General features: G+C 31.4%; 1 protein-coding gene across 1 annotated transcript; it reads right to left on the bottom strand.

Moving 5' to 3' along the window:
- Nucleotides 1-14964: 14964 nt before the first annotated feature.
- Nucleotides 14965-18728, bottom strand: SAPINGB_P005745 (uncharacterized protein; the record flags this gene model as incomplete). The annotated part of the gene is made up of 2 exons (XM_032000459.1): nt 14965-18629; nt 18710-18728. 2 exons carry the CDS (start codon nt 18726-18728, stop codon nt 14965-14967), a joined length of 3684 nt encoding a protein of 1227 aa, XP_031856350.1.

The raw sequence follows: 18728 nt of genomic DNA, 5'->3' as shown, positions 1-18728 counted from the left end.
AAATTTTGACAAGCGAATGACATTAAAATTCTTTTACATATACTAATTAGTCATTATTGCATCATTTTGGTTTGCCTTAAAAAATTACAGATCTTATTAATTAATATGAAGTAGTGAAAATTTTTTCTCCTGTTGGGTTTCGTTTCTTTTCCTTGAAAATTCATTAAATTTTAATTTAATGTTAAGATTTAGGTATTCTTAATTAAGAAATGATTTTTCTTTTTATTTTTTTTTTAGTCAGGTAAGGCTGAGCCGTTATTATATTTTTTTCCAGAATTTGTCTACCCAAACGAATCGTTTCTCTATAACTTGGTATTATAGGTTAGCACCAGCGATCTGTTCAACAACACAGGCTGCCCATTCAGCGAACTGCAATGCTCTATCTACAACTCTTGTGGCAACAGGTACTCCAACCTCTCTCTGTACTGTACGGTGAACATTCCAACATTGGCATAGCGAACAGTGAGCGATGTTTGTTTATTATTATATAAAAGAAATATTACTTCCTTTTTAACTTCCAGTTCATTAATTATCCCATCCCTAACAACATCACCAGATTGTAGGATTACCTCTTGTTCATTGACGTGCTTTAGATCCTTTGATCAGCAAGTTGGTTTTATCGAAATTATCTTCCGATTCATAGCAACTGTGATATTGGCAAACTACTATCTCAACTCCTCTTCTTTATCTTATCCCTTTAGTTGATATTGTAATTTAATATTTAGTCGATTCCCGCTCTCACTATCTACGATGTATATTTATATTTTTATTTATATCTAAATACATATCTTTAATATATTTATTTGCAGGCTCTAAATTGAAGAACATTTTTTAACACAGGTTTAAATCTCTTAAATTTAAACTTTCTTGTAATAGTGCATGGTTATGTGGCTTTTAGCCATTTATTGTAAGGTTTGTTCCTTTGAAGGAGTCATAATTATGCCATATGGCTAACCTCAATAATGAGGTTTCGCGTAAGAATAATTACATTAAAAAAAATTGCTGTAAACTATACATGCCTATTAATAATATTTTTTTATGCTTATCTTGGTACTGGCACTTAAGCTTAAGTAAAAACAAAGTTACATGTGCTTATGCCAACACATTGCACATAATATGCTTATTATTGTTTAAATAGATTTGTTAATTAACAAATAATCAAAATATATCACTGAATTTATGTAAAGCCTTTAACTCGCTTTTAGCAAAGTATTATTCTTTCTGTTGATACGGTCCGTTTTAGCTCAATATGTTATTGGTTGATCATCATCATGGGAATCTAACTGCAAGAGACCTTTAGTCTAAAACAATACCGGGGAATTGATATTAGTCATATCTTCTACGAAGTTTTGCAAAATTGTGATACTTGATTATCATTCTAAATTCAAACTTTTTAGAATCTCTTTACTTTGAAATTTGTTCAAACTTTATTATTAGTTATTTTATATGAATAACTATTCAATATTTAATATTGATCGCAATGAATTAATATCAACTTTGATTAACATTACTTTCAATGTTTATTTTATAAACCATAATAATAATGCTTATATAAAAAAAATTGAAAGATTATAATAGACTCATTCCATTTTTTTTCCTTTTATTTTAGTGATGACTCCATTTTTGTTGATAGATTCAAATACTGTCAAAGAATAAATGTTTGAGATATAGATATGAATAGGTCTTATAGCTCAGGCTTACTTTGAATAAAATAAATAACAGCTTATGAGTAAGAAATTGAGAATTATGATGTCTAGAATGACCCGTCAGTGTCACGATGCATATGAATAAGATCTGGGTCTTGCAAAGCTATTGAATGATATGAGGAGATTGGAATGGATGATTAAAGTTGATTGAATGATAGTTTTAAGACCCGCTCCAATTGGAATTATTTGTATTTCTCCATAGACAATACATAAATGTTTACTAGTCTCACACACATACTTAATGGCATACAATTAACGGCGTGGTTAAGGTGATATTTCTCACTAGAAATAATACTAGAATAACCATGTGTGTGGCTGCTTAGCACTATTGCTGTGCAAAGCAGCAGCAACTAACAACATTAACACCAAGTTTTATAGCATATTACCTTACGCTTGTCAAGGTATGTTACCTCTCAATATTCAAAATAAGAAAATATTTAGGTATCGGGGTCATTGTCGAGGGTGCCAAACATTTCCGTTTGTTAATGTCAAAAAAAAAAAAAAAAAAAAATACATTGTCATTAATAAAGAGCGAGGCGAGCTTGACTCAATACGTTACCATTTTTGTTAAACTAAATGGTCATTAATTATATAATTATCTTAAAATTAAGATATTTACTTTCTCCAAGAATAAACCAGTCAGGTTTACCCCCATAGTTATTGAAGTAAAAAGAAACTAAACCAAATCATTTATACGATGAAGTTTTTTTTTTTTTTTTTTTTTTTGTTAAATTATTTATATTCTAAGGATATACATTTCTGCATAGGTGAGTTTATTTAACTTTTGTAATTTTTTGTTTTTGTTTTTGTTTTTCCCTTCAAGTTGTCCACTCCACAAAATAATTTATTGTTGCTATGTGCTTAGTAATTATCGTTCCTAAGTTTTTTCTTTTAAAAAAAATATACATGCAAACAATCTTTGCCAAGAGTCTGTATAAAATAAATAAATAAATAATTTTTTTTTTATTTATATATAAAAACCCTTGTCATCTATAGCTTCGATGTTGATATTATAATTATAATAAAAAAAACCTCTAACTAATTTTTTTTTTTTTAGCATTGAAATGGATGTTTGAGGAGAAAGATCTTTCTCTGTACACACGGCTTCATATCTAATTAAGCAATTTCCTTAAACAGAAATTATTTTTAAGCTATGCGACATATAAAGCATGCCTAACTCGAGTCAAATCAATTTCCGATGCAGGGTTAGGGATTTAAATAGATCAATTGTTTTATTTGCTCTAAAACTTGAATGCAGAAATGCCTTTTTTATTTTTATTTTTATTTTTATTTTTTGTTTTTGAAAAGAATTTTAGTGGCGCAGCCTTCCCAGGTTGGCTTAAATCTTACATAATGTCGTGTTTCCAGTGTATTTAGTGAAAATTTATAAATTGAAGTTATTGAAATACGGTCATAATAGTCTAGATATATCAAGTATCCCATCTCTCTTTAGATCTTTCTAATGGTGTTAGTGATACTTCTTAGTTCCCAGTTATGTTTCCACAAAAAAATATATAACCCTAACCACTAAGACCACGGAGCTCTGTGGTTTCTCGTGTCACATAATCAATAAATTGATTACAAATAAACTTTAGTCAGTACTAAGCATACCATTGTAAGCTGAGTTTTTGGCTCCAAAAACCTACTTTCACGGCAAGTTAATTTTTGGCCATTTCGTGGTTAGGGTTTCAAAAACAAGATAAAATTGATTTTAGGCTGGTCATCTTGTCTAATTTTACAATTGATTTTAAGCTGGTCATCTTGTCTAATTTTACCAGCTTAAAATCAATTTTATCTTGTTTTTGAAACCCTAACCACGAAATGGCCAAAAATTAACTTGCCGTGTTTTTTAATGAATCGCTGTCGTGTTGCCAGCATAACCCTTAACCGCTTATGTCACGGGGGCTCGGAGGAATCCCGCGACAATAGCCAAAATTTTTTTTTTTAAGTGGAAATAGAAATCATTACTAATCACAAAGCTTTTAGAAATATTTAATAATATATACATTTTTGTTGAAAACATAAAAACATGAAAACATGAAAATAACGTTATTCATATAGCAGATATATTTGCTTCGCTAGTTACATTTCATTCTCTAAAGAATTGGAGCCTTACAATTATATATTTTAAAAGAATATCATTAATGTCATAATATGTTATTACTATAATATGTTTTTTATTCAGCTTGGATAAATATTTTATCCGATATGCAGTACGGAAAATGACACTAGTATGATTTTTTTATTAACGCCTCAGAGAAAAGAATAATTATTTAATTTACAATGTTGCTAATTAGGCTACCTTATATTGGTTATTTTAAGATAGAAATATGTTCCTTCGATTAACAATTTTTAAAGATTGTTTATTAATCAAAAAAAAAAAAAATTCTATTAACTCGGTAAATTTTTAATCTTCTTTCAATCGGTGTATTAGTTGTCCCGTATTATAATAGAGTTTTTTTTTGTTGATTTGTTTACTCAAGGCTGCCTGACCTATATATTTAGGCATTCATGATAAAAAAAAAAAATAATAACAATATTCCTATAGTTGGGAGGTAGTATATCAATGAGAACATGTAGCTATCTAGATCAAGTACTATTGCTGCTCTGTTGCACAGCAATAGTACTAACCGGCCTCACACACGAGCATTCTACTGTTATTTCTTAGAAATAACAAAACAGGAATCTCCACCCTAACCATGCAATCAAAGACGTGGTTAGGGTTACATTTTTAACCTAGCAAATAGTGAAGCTTATTTCTGGAAACGGAATACCTTGACTATTCCAAACCCCTCTTTCGTTGACAACTCTACAAGACTCAGCTTAGATTCCTAAACCCAGTGACACTAACGGATCATTCTAAACTTATCTTATCCCCTCCTCAGCTTAACTATGATTCCTTACCATTATACCTGTTCTATTCAAGGTCCGTATCCACTTTAACCTGTATTAAAATTTATAATTTCAATACACTCATTCACTAGCTTCTAAAGCTACCAGAATAGAAAACGAGTTTAAGCCTTTGTTAAGAAAAACTTCACTCCCTTTAAAAAGTATCTTTCTTTTTCAAGCTCCATTCCTTCCCACTTAATTTGTTCCTTATATCTTTTTTTTTTTTTTTTACCTTTCACTGTATTTTGGTCAATTTAACAAACAATGTGTGTTTCCTTTTTATTTTTACGTAGAAAATATCTACGTAATCATTAATATACTTATAAAACTCTTCTTTTTTTTTTTTTTTTTAAAGTAAATGAGCTTAGAAGTCTATATAAGAACGGGGATGGATTCTTTGGATATATGGGGTTGATTAATAGGCCTTGTTGTGCATACAGCTGTGGTTCCCTCTTACTGCTAGGTTTGAGTGCCATAAGTCTATTTATTTCACAACAAGTATTGTGAAACTAGCCCATAACACCTACAAGACTTGACCGAAACCTATTTTAATTAATCCTCGACGTTAAAATTCCTTTTTGGCCAATGTATATACATATTTTTTCAAGGAGGGGGTGTTGCAGGATATTCAAGCATCAACATGGCATCTAAAATAATCTTTCTTTGTTAAGTCTTACAATCTGGAGGATTCTTGATATTATGTTAAAGGAGACATTAATGAAAAGATTAAAAAGTTTTAGGGAAAGGATGATTTTGATATAAAAATGTAGCTTGGACAGAATGAAATTATGTATTGGAGATCTCTATGTGCCATTTGTCTTGAATGGCCTCTTCATTTTTGTTTTGTTTGAAACTGGATTTAAAAAAAATACACCATTTTTTTTTACTGTATTTAGTAAAGTTGTTTAGTTGGATGGCTTCAGATAAGATGTATTTGGAGCCATGTATGATTTTTCTGAAGTAGGAATATACAGTTGTATTTATATGTTCATTTTTCCCAGCACTGCGAAGGAAGGGGTGAATTTTTTTTTTTTTTTTTTGGTTTCAGTAGTTACAAATAATTAATTGTGTGTTCATACTGAAAGAGCATACTATATTTTAAGGAGAAGATTGCGCAAATTCTCGTTAAACTGACTTTGGTGAAATGTTTAATTCTATCCAGCCATTCATTAGATTTGTCTGAGATGCTATTTGTTAGAAGATATACTTTGACTGGGTTATCTCTGTGTGATTATGATATCTAGAGGAGAAAAGCTAGATATTCTGTGACAGATGTAAATTAGAGTGATGTGCTATGCACTAATAATTATTTTTAGAATTATTTGTTGTATTGGTTGGAATCTGTTTCCCATTCTTTTGATAATTATAATAGAGTATGCTTAGCGTAGAAAAAAATGAGGTGCATAAAATATTTTTTCACCTAATTAGTTCTAGTACTATCTAAGATTCTGAACCAGTAAAATGACAAATTTCTTTGCAGAACATGTTAGATTTTCTGTTTTTTTGATATGTTCTACAAAAAAAAAAAAATTGGAGAGTTACCCTCCCTATTTATATATTTATCTAGATAACTTGGAATTTTTCTTCTCATAGGCATAATCAAGCTTCTCAAGTCATCAAAAATGACTTCAGAAAACTTCCAAAACAACATTCAAAACAATTTTTACTGAAATTACAGAAGCTATTAATGACTCATTATGAGTTGGCTTTAAGACCATGTAGTTTTTAAACTGAATACTCATGTAAACCAATTTTTAAAATGAACGGTGGATGCAAGAGAAGATAGAGCAATGTCCAACAAATCTCAATTGAATTACTAGGATGCCTTTATCTTTACCTGCATCATTCTGTAATATCAAGCCTGAAAAATATCAAAGCATCGTTTTATCGATTTATTTAAATTATCAATTTTTGAATTTTGAATTTTGAATTTTGATTTTTGATTTCGTTGATTTTAAGATTGAGATAATTTGGTGATTTTTAATATGGTATCAGGGTTAGGTTATCGACTCACAAAGAGATCAACTCAGTCATTTTTCTTACCCAAACCAAAATCAAATTAGGCGAAAACGTGACTTTTATGCACCTCATTTTTTTCTACGCTAAGCATCCTCTAATGTAAAGTGCATATAAATTTATGTCATAAGCAATTATTGCTATGATACAGGTATTGTAGAGTAGCTTGAAAGTCAAGCTGATGATTTCGTCCTTACCTCTACCCCTCCCTTAGTCAGTTAATAAAGTATTTGGATTGATTATTAACCTTTGAGCACAATGTGTGACTTAAAAGCAAGTCTGCGGTCTAGGAAAATCTTTATGACTCTGACATTAATTTATGTTTTGCTCCCAGGTTACCAAAAAACAAAAAATGAATTACCTGGGAGTAATCAGTAACAAAATCAGAAAACTGGACCATTATCTTGGAAGAAACCGCTTCTATCTTGAGATCAAAAGTGAGAACCAAAACCAGCTCAAATAGAAGGTAAGTGAAATATATTTAAATTAAAAACTGAATTTGATAACTTTTAGTTACAAATTACTATTTTAAGTTTAACTAGCCAAGAGATGTACTTATCGTTGGATTAGGGGAAGCTTATGTAACTTAAGTGAAATAGGCTTAAAATTAAGCATAAACAATAAAACTTTTATTTATTGAATAGCCCCACCGATATTTAACAGTTTCATCTTTTAGTATACGTAATTAATTTTTAAGCATTGATACGTCATCATTTTGTGAGATCCACAAGTTAAACATATGTCAATTTCTACAAATGTTCCTTTTAATATTAAGTTATATTTAATGGTTTTTGAATATATCTGATTTTACATTACTCAGTATCAATCTAACCCCCGAAGTAAGCAAAGCAAGTAATATTGGCCTATCATGATATCGTTTTTCTTAAATTTTCTAAACCAAGAAAATTAATGACTACCAATATTTTCATCATTCGATTAATTTTGAATGTCCACAGGAAGTCAATTAGTATACGTTTTAGACACGAGTGAATAACCAAACTGTTGCTCAATGAATTAGTTAGCTAGACATTTTTTTGTAGGACATCAACGTATTAATTAGCTAAAGATAAATTATTTGAGTATCGTGGATTTTAGATATTTTTTATTTTAATTTATTTTATATTTCTTTACCAAGGGCAGAGCTTAACTCACAGATCACTGTATGGTTAGGGTACCGATGCATTCACCAGCAACACTAGCGCATAGAGTGCATGTCGTTACTCGCCTCATCAGCGCGACTGGTACACCTATCACCACGCTATCGAAGAATTCCCATCGAAGCACGTTACTTGTTAATATTTTTTACTATTTTTTTAAGTTTTATTGTCAGGCTTGAGCAAGCAAAAAGTTGCATTATTAGTTCACGCTTAAATCTAATTTTATGTTTTGCAATAGCCAATAAAAATATTTGGGAAAGAATAAAAAGGGTTGTAACTAACGTGAAGATAAGCTTAAAATTATTATAATAATTTTTTATGAATAGATCCACTGACATTTTGTTGGAATACAAAAATATCAGGTTAGGGTTCAGAAAAAGGACACTAAAACAAATTGGAATTTTTATTTGTTTTCTTTTGTCATCCATATTATTTTCATTAAATTCAACCAGCCAGGCTGCGCCCTTTTATTGCTGTTTACTTTAATGGACTATAATAACTAACACAGAAATCAATTTAGAGCCCACGTAAATCATAGCACATTTAACGGTCGGGTCTTAAAGAAAAAATTGCAGCATTCAAGTGATTTACTTCTGGATACATGTGATGGTTTTATTTATGATAACACATGTGTTAATTGTACTGTTTACATGAATTATTTAAGTAATTACTTATTAACTTTGTTATCTTGATAAACTTTCCATTTATAAATTGAGTTTACGACAAGAAACACCGGTGTTAGTCCCAGTGGTAGTTAGTAATTGCTTAGCGCTAAAGCAATGATACCAGCCAGATACTTTCTGCTTGAAGCTAAATCAACAAAACGCCAAAAAATACTTATTTTTTCAACATCGACAACCACCACGAAATCCAACTTTTCATTTCGTCAACAAAACAACCTCACCACCCTTTTCTAAGTGATGACAAGGTTATCAGTGATGCCACACCAATATATGGTTTCTCAACTTAAAAAATCTACTTCCATTTTACCCTTTGCCAGTGTTTAGAAAAACCATTCGCAACTCCAAATTTGAATGAATTTCCCATGTATCTAAAAGGACTTTTATTATCTGATAAAAATTATTATTAAATTAAATGTTTTTTTAATTCCATTTGGTTGTGACGCCGATACTGCCAGAAGATCCACCAGATATTAATTTAAAGCTCTTCTTTTCAATGATAAGCTTAATGATTTTTTAGCTGACTAAGTACGTCTGCTTTTTTCATCCTCCGACTTCGGGTTGCTCAATGGCGTCTGCATCTATCTCCAACCCACTGACCAAGGGATACTTTTTATAAACAATTATATCAAAAAAAGGAGTCTTTCCTGAATTTATATTGCATATTTATAAATGACAAGCCTGTTTAGTAGCGAAGCACTATATCACCGTAAGTGAACCTACTTCTCAAATGTCATTAACCATATGACGCAGTGAATGTATTGGTAAAGTTATAAACCATAAGTTTTTAGTATCCTTTAAATAGACTTCCTCAAAACAACTTCATAAAATCTTGCATTTAATGTTCAAGTATTTTCAATATATTTTTCTGAAATTTTAGGTAGAGAGCCACCTAAGAAGTTGTACAAGTCAAGTAATAAGACATTAATAATCAAAATCATAATATTTATAAATAGACTTAATAAAATTTCCAAAATAAAAGGAAAATGTTCTTTTTTTCGTTTGGCGTGCCCTGAGCTTAACTGGTAAAGAAGTTTTAAATCCTTCAACTCCTTCTGTCATGCTGAACTTCCTTTCAACAAAACTATAGCTTCAGTTTAGCTATAGCTATCATTATAGAAACTCTCAAAAAAAAATCTGACAATTGATTCCTGAGTCCTAGACCTGTGAAGATCTGGGCAATCTTTACCATAAAATATCTCACCTTAAACCTGAAATAGCTATTTGAGTCCTTTTTCTTAACCTTGAGAAAGCAATTTATTTAATATCTTTCGCATTGCTGACAAAGCAGCTTAAGAAAATGATCAATATTGAAACAGGTTGCAACCTGTTTTAAAAAAAAAAACCAAACAAAAAACAAACTTCTTGAAAATGGTGTTTTTGGGAGAATATAGTAAAATAAATGAATATAATAGAAAATATTTAATTTTCATTAGTTTACTTTTTAAATTCATAAAAAACAAGTCTTTATTCTTATATTTTTCTTAGATTTTCTTTTAAAAACCCCTACGCAAAATGGTATACTAAGCCCCACGTCCAGCACATTTCTAATAGCAACATCAAGTCTTCTAACTAAATAATCTTTTTTTTCTTAAGAATTTGAATTTTTTTTTTTGCAACTTGCTTTTTTCCAAATAAATTTCTCATTAAATATTGCTCTAGGAAAATTTGCAATTAACTTTTTTTAATTGACACAAGATCAATACTTTCTAAACAATTCTAAGAAAAGTTATTGTCTGGAATAGGTTTGATACAATGATCATAAATGACCAGACATTTATCTTAACTTGGCTTGATCGTCAAAATTGAAAATCAACTTCAAAGAAGAAATAGGGAGCTCCTTAATTACAATTTCTCTTTACATAAATTTTTCATTTTTTATTTTCCTTCTTGGATTATCTTGGAAATATTTGAATAAAGCTCGAAGTAGTCAAAATTAATTAACGTTGTTTGAAATTTGAACCTGTTAAACAAATAAGAACAAAAATAATTATTAGCCAATATCTCAATATAAATAAGATTGGTAACTTGTTTTGTTTAATTTATATTATGATCCAATATATCAAAATTCATTAAAACATTTCTCCACAAAGATTATGCTCCAGAATTTCCATTATAAGTTGTCAAGTTTCGAATTGAAAAGGATTTTCCAGCTGTAAAAGTGGAGAGTTGGAAACAGTTCATCACAATTTGGTTAAGTGTCCTTTGCTTGAAGAAGAAAGCAAAGGATTAAAACGGATATCTCCAGAAATGGACATGTCGACTCTCAAGCAGTTTAATTGGCTTGATTGTAAGGTTTGTCTCTGCTTGAAAGGATTAAGAAATACAATTTCAGCGTTGATGAATACAAGCGGATATAAGTTGGGAAGGTTTGAATTTTTTGCTTCCCCCCTCCTCCCCTTCCTGTTCCTCTTAAGCTCCTCTTAAGCTGGTATCAGGACTTATTTTTGGGCTGTTGAAGATGCTGACGTTGTTGGGATACAGAAATAACAGGTTAGGGTTTGGAAAAGGACACTAAAAATAAAGTGAAAATTTTATTTGTTTTCTTTCCTCATCCATATTATTGTTATTAAATTGGCTGTGCCCTTTTACTGCTGTTTACTCTAATCGACTATAATAGCTAACACAGAATTCCATTTAGAGCCCACGTAAATCCTAACAGACGTTATATAGTTCTACATATATCCCTTGAATAAAAACAAACATTATAATATTATAAGTTGTAATATATATAAAATAATTTTTAAATTTAATGGTTATTACTAACTCACTCAAATATTCAATAGAAGTAGCTTTCTTATTCCATTATAATTAAATATATAATTATATATTTAATTATATATGTATATACCATTTGAATTAACATAAATACCCATATTGGACAAAATTCTCAAATAAATACAACAAACATTTCACATTTCACTTAATAATGAAATCAAAATCACAAATGATCATATTTAAGAACAACAATAAATCACAAACCAATGAACCAAGAATATCACTTAATAATGGAATTATAAAAATCAAATCACGTTCAAAAAGACAAAATACTCTATGCACATACTCATTAATAATGCCTAAACCTTTAAAGCAAACATGTCATTAAATATTGAAATTATAAAAAAACAAATCATGTCTAAAAAAACAAAATATCCTATTAACATACCAATGTTTATAATTTTTTTTGTTAAGGTATACTAAAATAAAATAAAAAAATTAAAAAAATCAAAACATTTTATTAAATAGACAATATTGACAATATATATATATATATATATATATATATATCTATTTAATAAAATTGCCTCTAAAGGCAATAAACAGGGATATCTGTTTACATGTATTTCAGGATTTTATAAAATTTATATAATAAGGAAAATGATTATCAATATTATCAAAAAAAAATAGTTTGAAAAACAATCGATATATATGTACATCAATGAAATTATAAAAAAATACAACATACTCATATTTCATTATTTATTCTGACATTGACATTGACATTGACATTAAATATCAAAAAAAACCCTAATCAATATTACAATCATTTAACTAAACTACGTTAAATGTAACAATACAATATTAAAATTACATTTGTTTTTTGATTTCAATCTACAGAACAAAAATTCAACTGAATAATAATACTTGAGATTAATATTATATTAGATATATTACAAATTATATTTTAAAATAACAAAAACATTGATATTCTTTGCAATACAGAAAAAATTCAAAATAAAATTTCTTTCACAATAATCAACTGCAGCAAAAAAATATATTAAAAAAATTCAGTATTTGTATTCTACACTCAATAATATAATTCATTTATAATACTCTCAGAAAATATTAAAACTTCATACTTCCCAACAGGATTAAAAATGTAGATAATGTAATTTTCCAAGAAATTGATAATGATATTTAAACCATTATTGTACTACCAATAAAAATTTAACTAATGATAACATCCTGTCACAAAGATAACAACACCCCGTTACAAAGATTACAAGATCCCGCCACAAATATTACAACTCTCCATCAAAACATGTTTTGCAATGTCAATCAATAAATCACAAGGTCAATTATTGTCATGCATTAGCATAGATTTCACTAATCATTCTTTTGTTCATTTTCAAGCATATGTCGCATTTCGAGAATCACAAATGTCAATCAACTTGATTTTCTCCCAAAAAATCACTATAATATTTTCCCAAATATCATGTATGAAACTGTCACAAAACATTTCAGTATATCTTCGTTGCAGGAATTTAATTTCACTCAATCCAATAAATTAGATGAATCTGATTTATATCAAAACCAACAATCTCAACCCCCAGTGCATCCAATTACATGTAATAATAATATCAATCTTATTTGCACCAATTCCAAGAATCATTGCATTAAAGACATAGATGATAAATCTATTAATGACTACAATGATGAATCTGATAGAGATGACTTTGAATTAAATGAACAAGAACTAAAAATTTTAAATAATATAAATTTAAAAAAATTATTTAATAAAATACATTAACTTTTATATAATTATATAATTTTATTTCTTATAACTTTCATTTAATTAATTTTTAACTATTATAATCAGTATAAATAATAAAATATTCTTAATATATGACTATATTACATTACAATTAAATATGACATAATCCATTTGACATAATCCATTTGACGTAATCCATTTGACGTAAAACATTTGACGAAAAACATTTGACGTAAAACATTTTCATAATCCATAAAACATTTCGGCGAACGCTAGCGTGAATCTTGTATAATTGTTGTGGCCGAGAATGACAAATGAGAGGGCCTTACGATATTATTATTTCTAGGTGGCTATATTGAATCTATACTATGCTACGAATTACTTAAGAAGAGAGGAAGAGAGTGTAGAATGTAGAACGTAAATTTAGGAGTTACTACTTAAGATATTAGCCTCTGGTCTCAACTCAAATAATTATAGGACTAGATCATAGATTTGCGGAAATCAAACTAGGTCGTAGATCTTCAATATAATCAAAATTATCTGAGGAGAGTAAAAGAGGAAAATGTTTATTTTGAAGGGGATCCTGGATCCTTTTATAGATGACCGGATGCTCATAATTAAGAGGATCTATTGGGTTTCTATTATGGTGAGGGGTTTTGGATTTCGGGTTATCACGGTTATGGTATTTGATTATTATCGACAATAGCCGATATCTTGTAAATGAATAGCTTCTATTATCATGTTATGTAATGGAACTTGTTGTAATTTTAATGAGATGGAGTGGTTTACAACAATAATATATAAATATGTTTATAAAGGTACTGACAAAGCTGCTGTTACATTTGAAATTATTAATCCAATAATATCAAATCATGCTATTAATGAAATTAACAATTACATTGAATCTAGATATAATAGTGCATCAAAGGCAATGGTTAGAATTTTGGAATATGAACTTTACTACCAATATACTACACTAATGAAATTAATTTGATAAAAATGAATTCTAATCAATTAAAAGCTTACAGTTAAATGCTTATAATGATTTAATTTCCTACATTGACAATAAAATTTCAGACAATCAACAAAACAATGAAAATTTTTTTCCTGCAAGGTGGTGCAGGTACTGGCAAAACATTCATTTATAATACAATGGCATATCATTCATTATAAAGTACAAGGCAACATCGTCTTATGTTGTGCCTCCACTGGAATACATAAATTCGAGAACCTAACCCTGATCTCATTTCAAAAATCACCTAATTGTTTCAATCTTTTAGGCCCTTTAACCACAACACAAGATGGGTAGAAAATCAAAAGTTGATAATTTAAATAGATTGATAAAACAATGCTTTGATATTTTATAGGTTTGATATTGCAGATGAATACAGGTAAAGATTCAGGCATCCTGGAAAACCGGTTGAGATTTGTCGGACGTTGTTCTATCTCTTCTTGCAATCACTCTCCATCTTGAAATTAATATACATAAGTATCCAGTGTAAAAACTTCATGATTTTAAAACAGAAGATCAAATAGGTCTTTAATAGCTTCTGTAATTTCCTTATAGATTGTTTTGAATATTGTTTTTAATTCATTTTTGATGACTTGATAAGCTTGATCATGTCTATGTGAAAAAATATCCATATATAGTTAACTTGATGAACAAGTAGGGTAATTTTACCCATTTTTTTTCTTTGTAGAACAATACAAAATTTACAGGCAGGCTTATTTGTTTAGCTAAGAATAATTTCGTTTCTGGCTTCTATTTCGTGCTGGCTTCTGTTTCCTATTGTTAGGATTTACGTGGGCTCTAAATATCAATATATTTAAAATGTTTAAAATTTAAAATATAATCTATAAAACAAAAAAATATCATAAAAAACCTATTATTGGAAGGTTCAAACCAAACAAGTATTAATACATAAAAACCAAAATTTGAAAAAAAAAATTGTAAAAAAATATAAAACCAAAAAATTAAAACCAAAAAACAGTAAAAAAATCAAAGTAATTAAGGGTCATCACATCATAAAAAGAAGCAAAATCATAACTAGAGCCAAACCACCCTTTAAAGGTGTAATATTTGTGTGTGCCGAATTAACTTGCTCAACTCCACCTGAGCTAGAACCAGGTTGGTATTGAGATGGGAGAGAAGAAGAAACAGGCAATGTATTTTGGGTGCTCACTAGAGCAACAGGGGACTGAGAAGTCGAAGTCGAAGTCGAAGCCAAAGAAATAACCGGCTCGGTAGTAGAGTAATTCTCCACAAAACTCTCCGTTAGTGTAAGAGTGACACCCTCAGTAACAATAGTGAAGGTGGTGTAAGACGGAGATAACACCAGAGATCCGGAAGAAGATGTCGCCGAAGAAATAGGTGAAGAACCCTCATGAATAGAAGGTGAGGATGTAACAGATGTAGACAATGAAGAAGCCTCAGGAATTGAAGACGAAGCGAAAACAAGGCCAGATGACAGTGAACTTGCAAGTGTAAATGTCTCAAGGGGAGACACAATCTCAGAGCCAGTGCCAGCGCCAGACTGAGAAGAAATAAATGAGGATTCATGAGCTGAAGGAGTCCCAGTTTTAGATTCAGGGGTAAGTGATGTGATTTCAGAAACAACAACATTGGTTGAAACTAAAGAACTGGTGCTTGGTTGTGCTTCAGAAACAGAAGAAATTGATTGCAAAACGTTAGTCTGATGAGACTCAGTATTTGCGGGTGATTGTTCAGCTTGACCAAAAGTAGAAGTAAAAGATGAAGATACAGAGTTAGAAGAAATTTCAGAAACCGAACTAGTATGAATACTTGAAACAGTTTCAACTCCAGAACTAATAGGGATATTAGACACAGAATTAACAGGAGCAGATTCCTGTGAAGCTGTCACAATGACTGTAGTTTCACCAATAACAGACGTGAACATGATAAATGACGATGACTTAACAGAGGTTGAAGTTGTCTCAGTTAAAGTAGTAACTTCTGTTGATTGTTCAGGAACATTAGTACCAGTTTCGGAAGTCAAGGAAGTAGCCTTGGATGGAGAAGTATTTGATGAAGCAGTTAACAAGGAAGACTCTGAACCAGAAACAATGTGGGTTTCCAAAGATTCAGTAAGACTAAAGGTGGTACCAGTATTGATGGTTGAAAAACCTGTGACAATTTGAGATGAAATAAAGGGTTGGGAAGAACTAGATTCACTGGACTCAGTGACAGTCTTGGTCTCACCACTAATAACAGTTGTATAGGTGTTGTATTCGGAGTAAGAACTTGACGAAGTAGTAGCGGTGCAATCTTCACAAGGAATAGTAACGGTAAGAGTCTGAGAACCAATGACAGTAGTATAAGTGGTAAATTCAGTGTGAGAACCTGGGGAAGAAATTGAACTAATCTCAGAAGAAGTAATTGTACATTTCTCACAAGGCTCAGTGACTGTAGAGGTCTCTCCACCAATGACCGTAGTATAAGTAGTGTATTCTGGGTGTGAACCAGTTGAAGAGATAGTGGATTCCGGGGAAGATGTAGCCGTGCATTTCTCACATGGCTCTGTGACAGTGGTAGTCTCGCCAGCAATAACAGTTGTATAGGTTGTATATTCAGTGAAAGAACTTGTCGAAGTAATAGCGGTACAATCATCACAAGGAATAGTGACAGTGAGAGTCTGAGATCCAATTACAGTAGTATATGAAGTAAAAGAAGTTTGCGTAGCAACAGATGTAGTAATGGAAGAAGTTGGTGTCTGAGAACCAATACTAGACGTAGTAGAAGAGGAAACAGAAGTCGTAAATGTGGAATTCCAAGAGGGCTTTGTCGAAGGAGTAAAAATATAAGTAGAAGTCAAAAAAGTTTCAAGAGATTCCGACTCAAAATGAGTAGAAGACTCTGAAATCTCGACTGAAGAAAGCTCAGATAAAATACTAGAGAAATAAAGTGAGGAAGACGATGAGCTCTCAAATAAGGATTCAGAACCAGCCTGAGAAGTGCCTTCCAACGAAGACAAAGAAGAATAAAGGGAAGAATAAAGGGAAGATTCGGAAGAAATTCCAGATTCACCAGTTTCAATAGGTAAACTAAAAGATTCAGACTCGCTGGTTTCCACTGGACACCAGACAATAATCTCAAGGTCACAAGAGTCAAACGCAGAAATGACTGATTGATTGAGATCAAGACCGGAATCATAGATTGACAAACATTGATAACAAACTGAGTAAGCTTCAACAATCGAAGACAAAACAGCACAAGAATCACCATTAGCATCAACAGTACTAGAAACAACACCACAAGCTGTAAGACAGGATTCATAAGAGGCATCACGTTTCATGGGAAGGATACAGTAGACCGAGGCGGCTGAAGAAATAGGTACGGAAAATGTTTCCGTTGAAGTGGAAACTTCAGTGATAGATTGAGAAAGAGAAGACTCCAAAATGGACGAAGATTCAGAAACAGAAGCAGATTCAAAAGACGCAGAAACAGAAACAGAAGAAGATTGAGAAACCTCAGGAACGGGGGAGGATTCAGAAGATTCGAAGGAAAAATGGGAGGACTCAGAAACAGAAGCGAATTCAGAAGACTCGGACTGGGAAGACTCAGAAACAGAAGGAGATTCGGAAGATTCAGACACAGAAGCAGATTCGGAAGTCTGAGAAACAAAAGAAGATTCAGAAACAGAAGCAGATTCAGAAGACTCAGATGCAGATTGAGAGGACTCAGAAACAGAACCGGATGCGGAAGGCTCAGAAACAGAAGCAGATTCGGAAGACTCAGAAACAAAAGAAGATTCAGAAGATTGTGAAGCAGATTCAAAAGATTCAGAAGATTCAGAAGCAGATTCAGAAGACTCAAATGCAGATTGAGAGGACTCAGAAACAGATGCGGATAGAGAAGACTCGGAGGCAGACTGGGAGGACTCAGAAACAGAAGCAGATTCGGAAGTCTGAGAAACAAAAGAAGATTCAGAAACAGAAGCAGATTCAGAAGACTCAGATGCAGATTGAGAGGACTCAGAAACAGAACCGGATGCGGAAGACTCAGAAACAGAAGCAGATTCGGAAGACTCAGAAACAAAAGAAGATTCAGAAGATTGTGAAGCAGATTCAAAATATTCAGAAGATTCAGAAGCAGATTGAGAGGACTCAGAAACAGATGCGGATAGAGAAGACTCGGAGGCAGACTGGGAGGACTCAGAAACAGAAGCTGATTCAGAAGATTCAGACACAGAAGTAGATTCAGAAGACACAGAAAGAGAAGCAGATTCGGAAGACTCAGAAACAAAAGAAGATTCAGAAACAGAAGCAGATTCAGAAGACTCAGATGCAGATTGAGAGGACTCAGAAACAGAACCGGATGCGGAAGGCTCAGAAACAGAAGCAGATTCGGAAGACTCAGAAACAAAAGAAGATTCAGAAACAGAAGCAGATTCAGAAGATTGTGAAGCAGATTCAAAAGATTCAGAAGATTCAGAAGCAGATTCAGAAGACTCAAATGCAGATTGAGAGGACTCAGAAACAGATGCGGATAGAGAAGACTCGGAGGCAGACTGGGAGGACTCAGAAACAGAAGCTGATTGAGAAGATTCTGACACAAAAACAGATTCAGAAGACAGAGATGAAGATGCTTCATCAGCAGCTGCTTCAGAAGAAGAGGCCTTGTCAAGAGCATCCTCAGAAGAAGATGAAGCTTCATCAGCAGTAGCTTCGGAAGAAGAAGAGGCCTTATCAAGAGCATCCTCAGATGAAGATGAAGCTTCATCAGCAGCAGCTTCGGAAGAAGACGAGGCCTTATCAAGTGCAT

The sequence above is a fragment of the Magnusiomyces paraingens genome (genome assembly GCF_902498895.1).
Source record: "Magnusiomyces paraingens strain CBS 517.90 genome assembly, contig: contig5, whole genome shotgun sequence".
In the NCBI taxonomy this organism is placed as follows: domain Eukaryota; kingdom Fungi; phylum Ascomycota; class Dipodascomycetes; order Dipodascales; family Dipodascaceae; genus Magnusiomyces; species Magnusiomyces paraingens.
The sequence above is the reverse complement of the archived record's forward strand: the minus strand, read 5'-3'. Positions and strand labels throughout refer to the sequence as shown.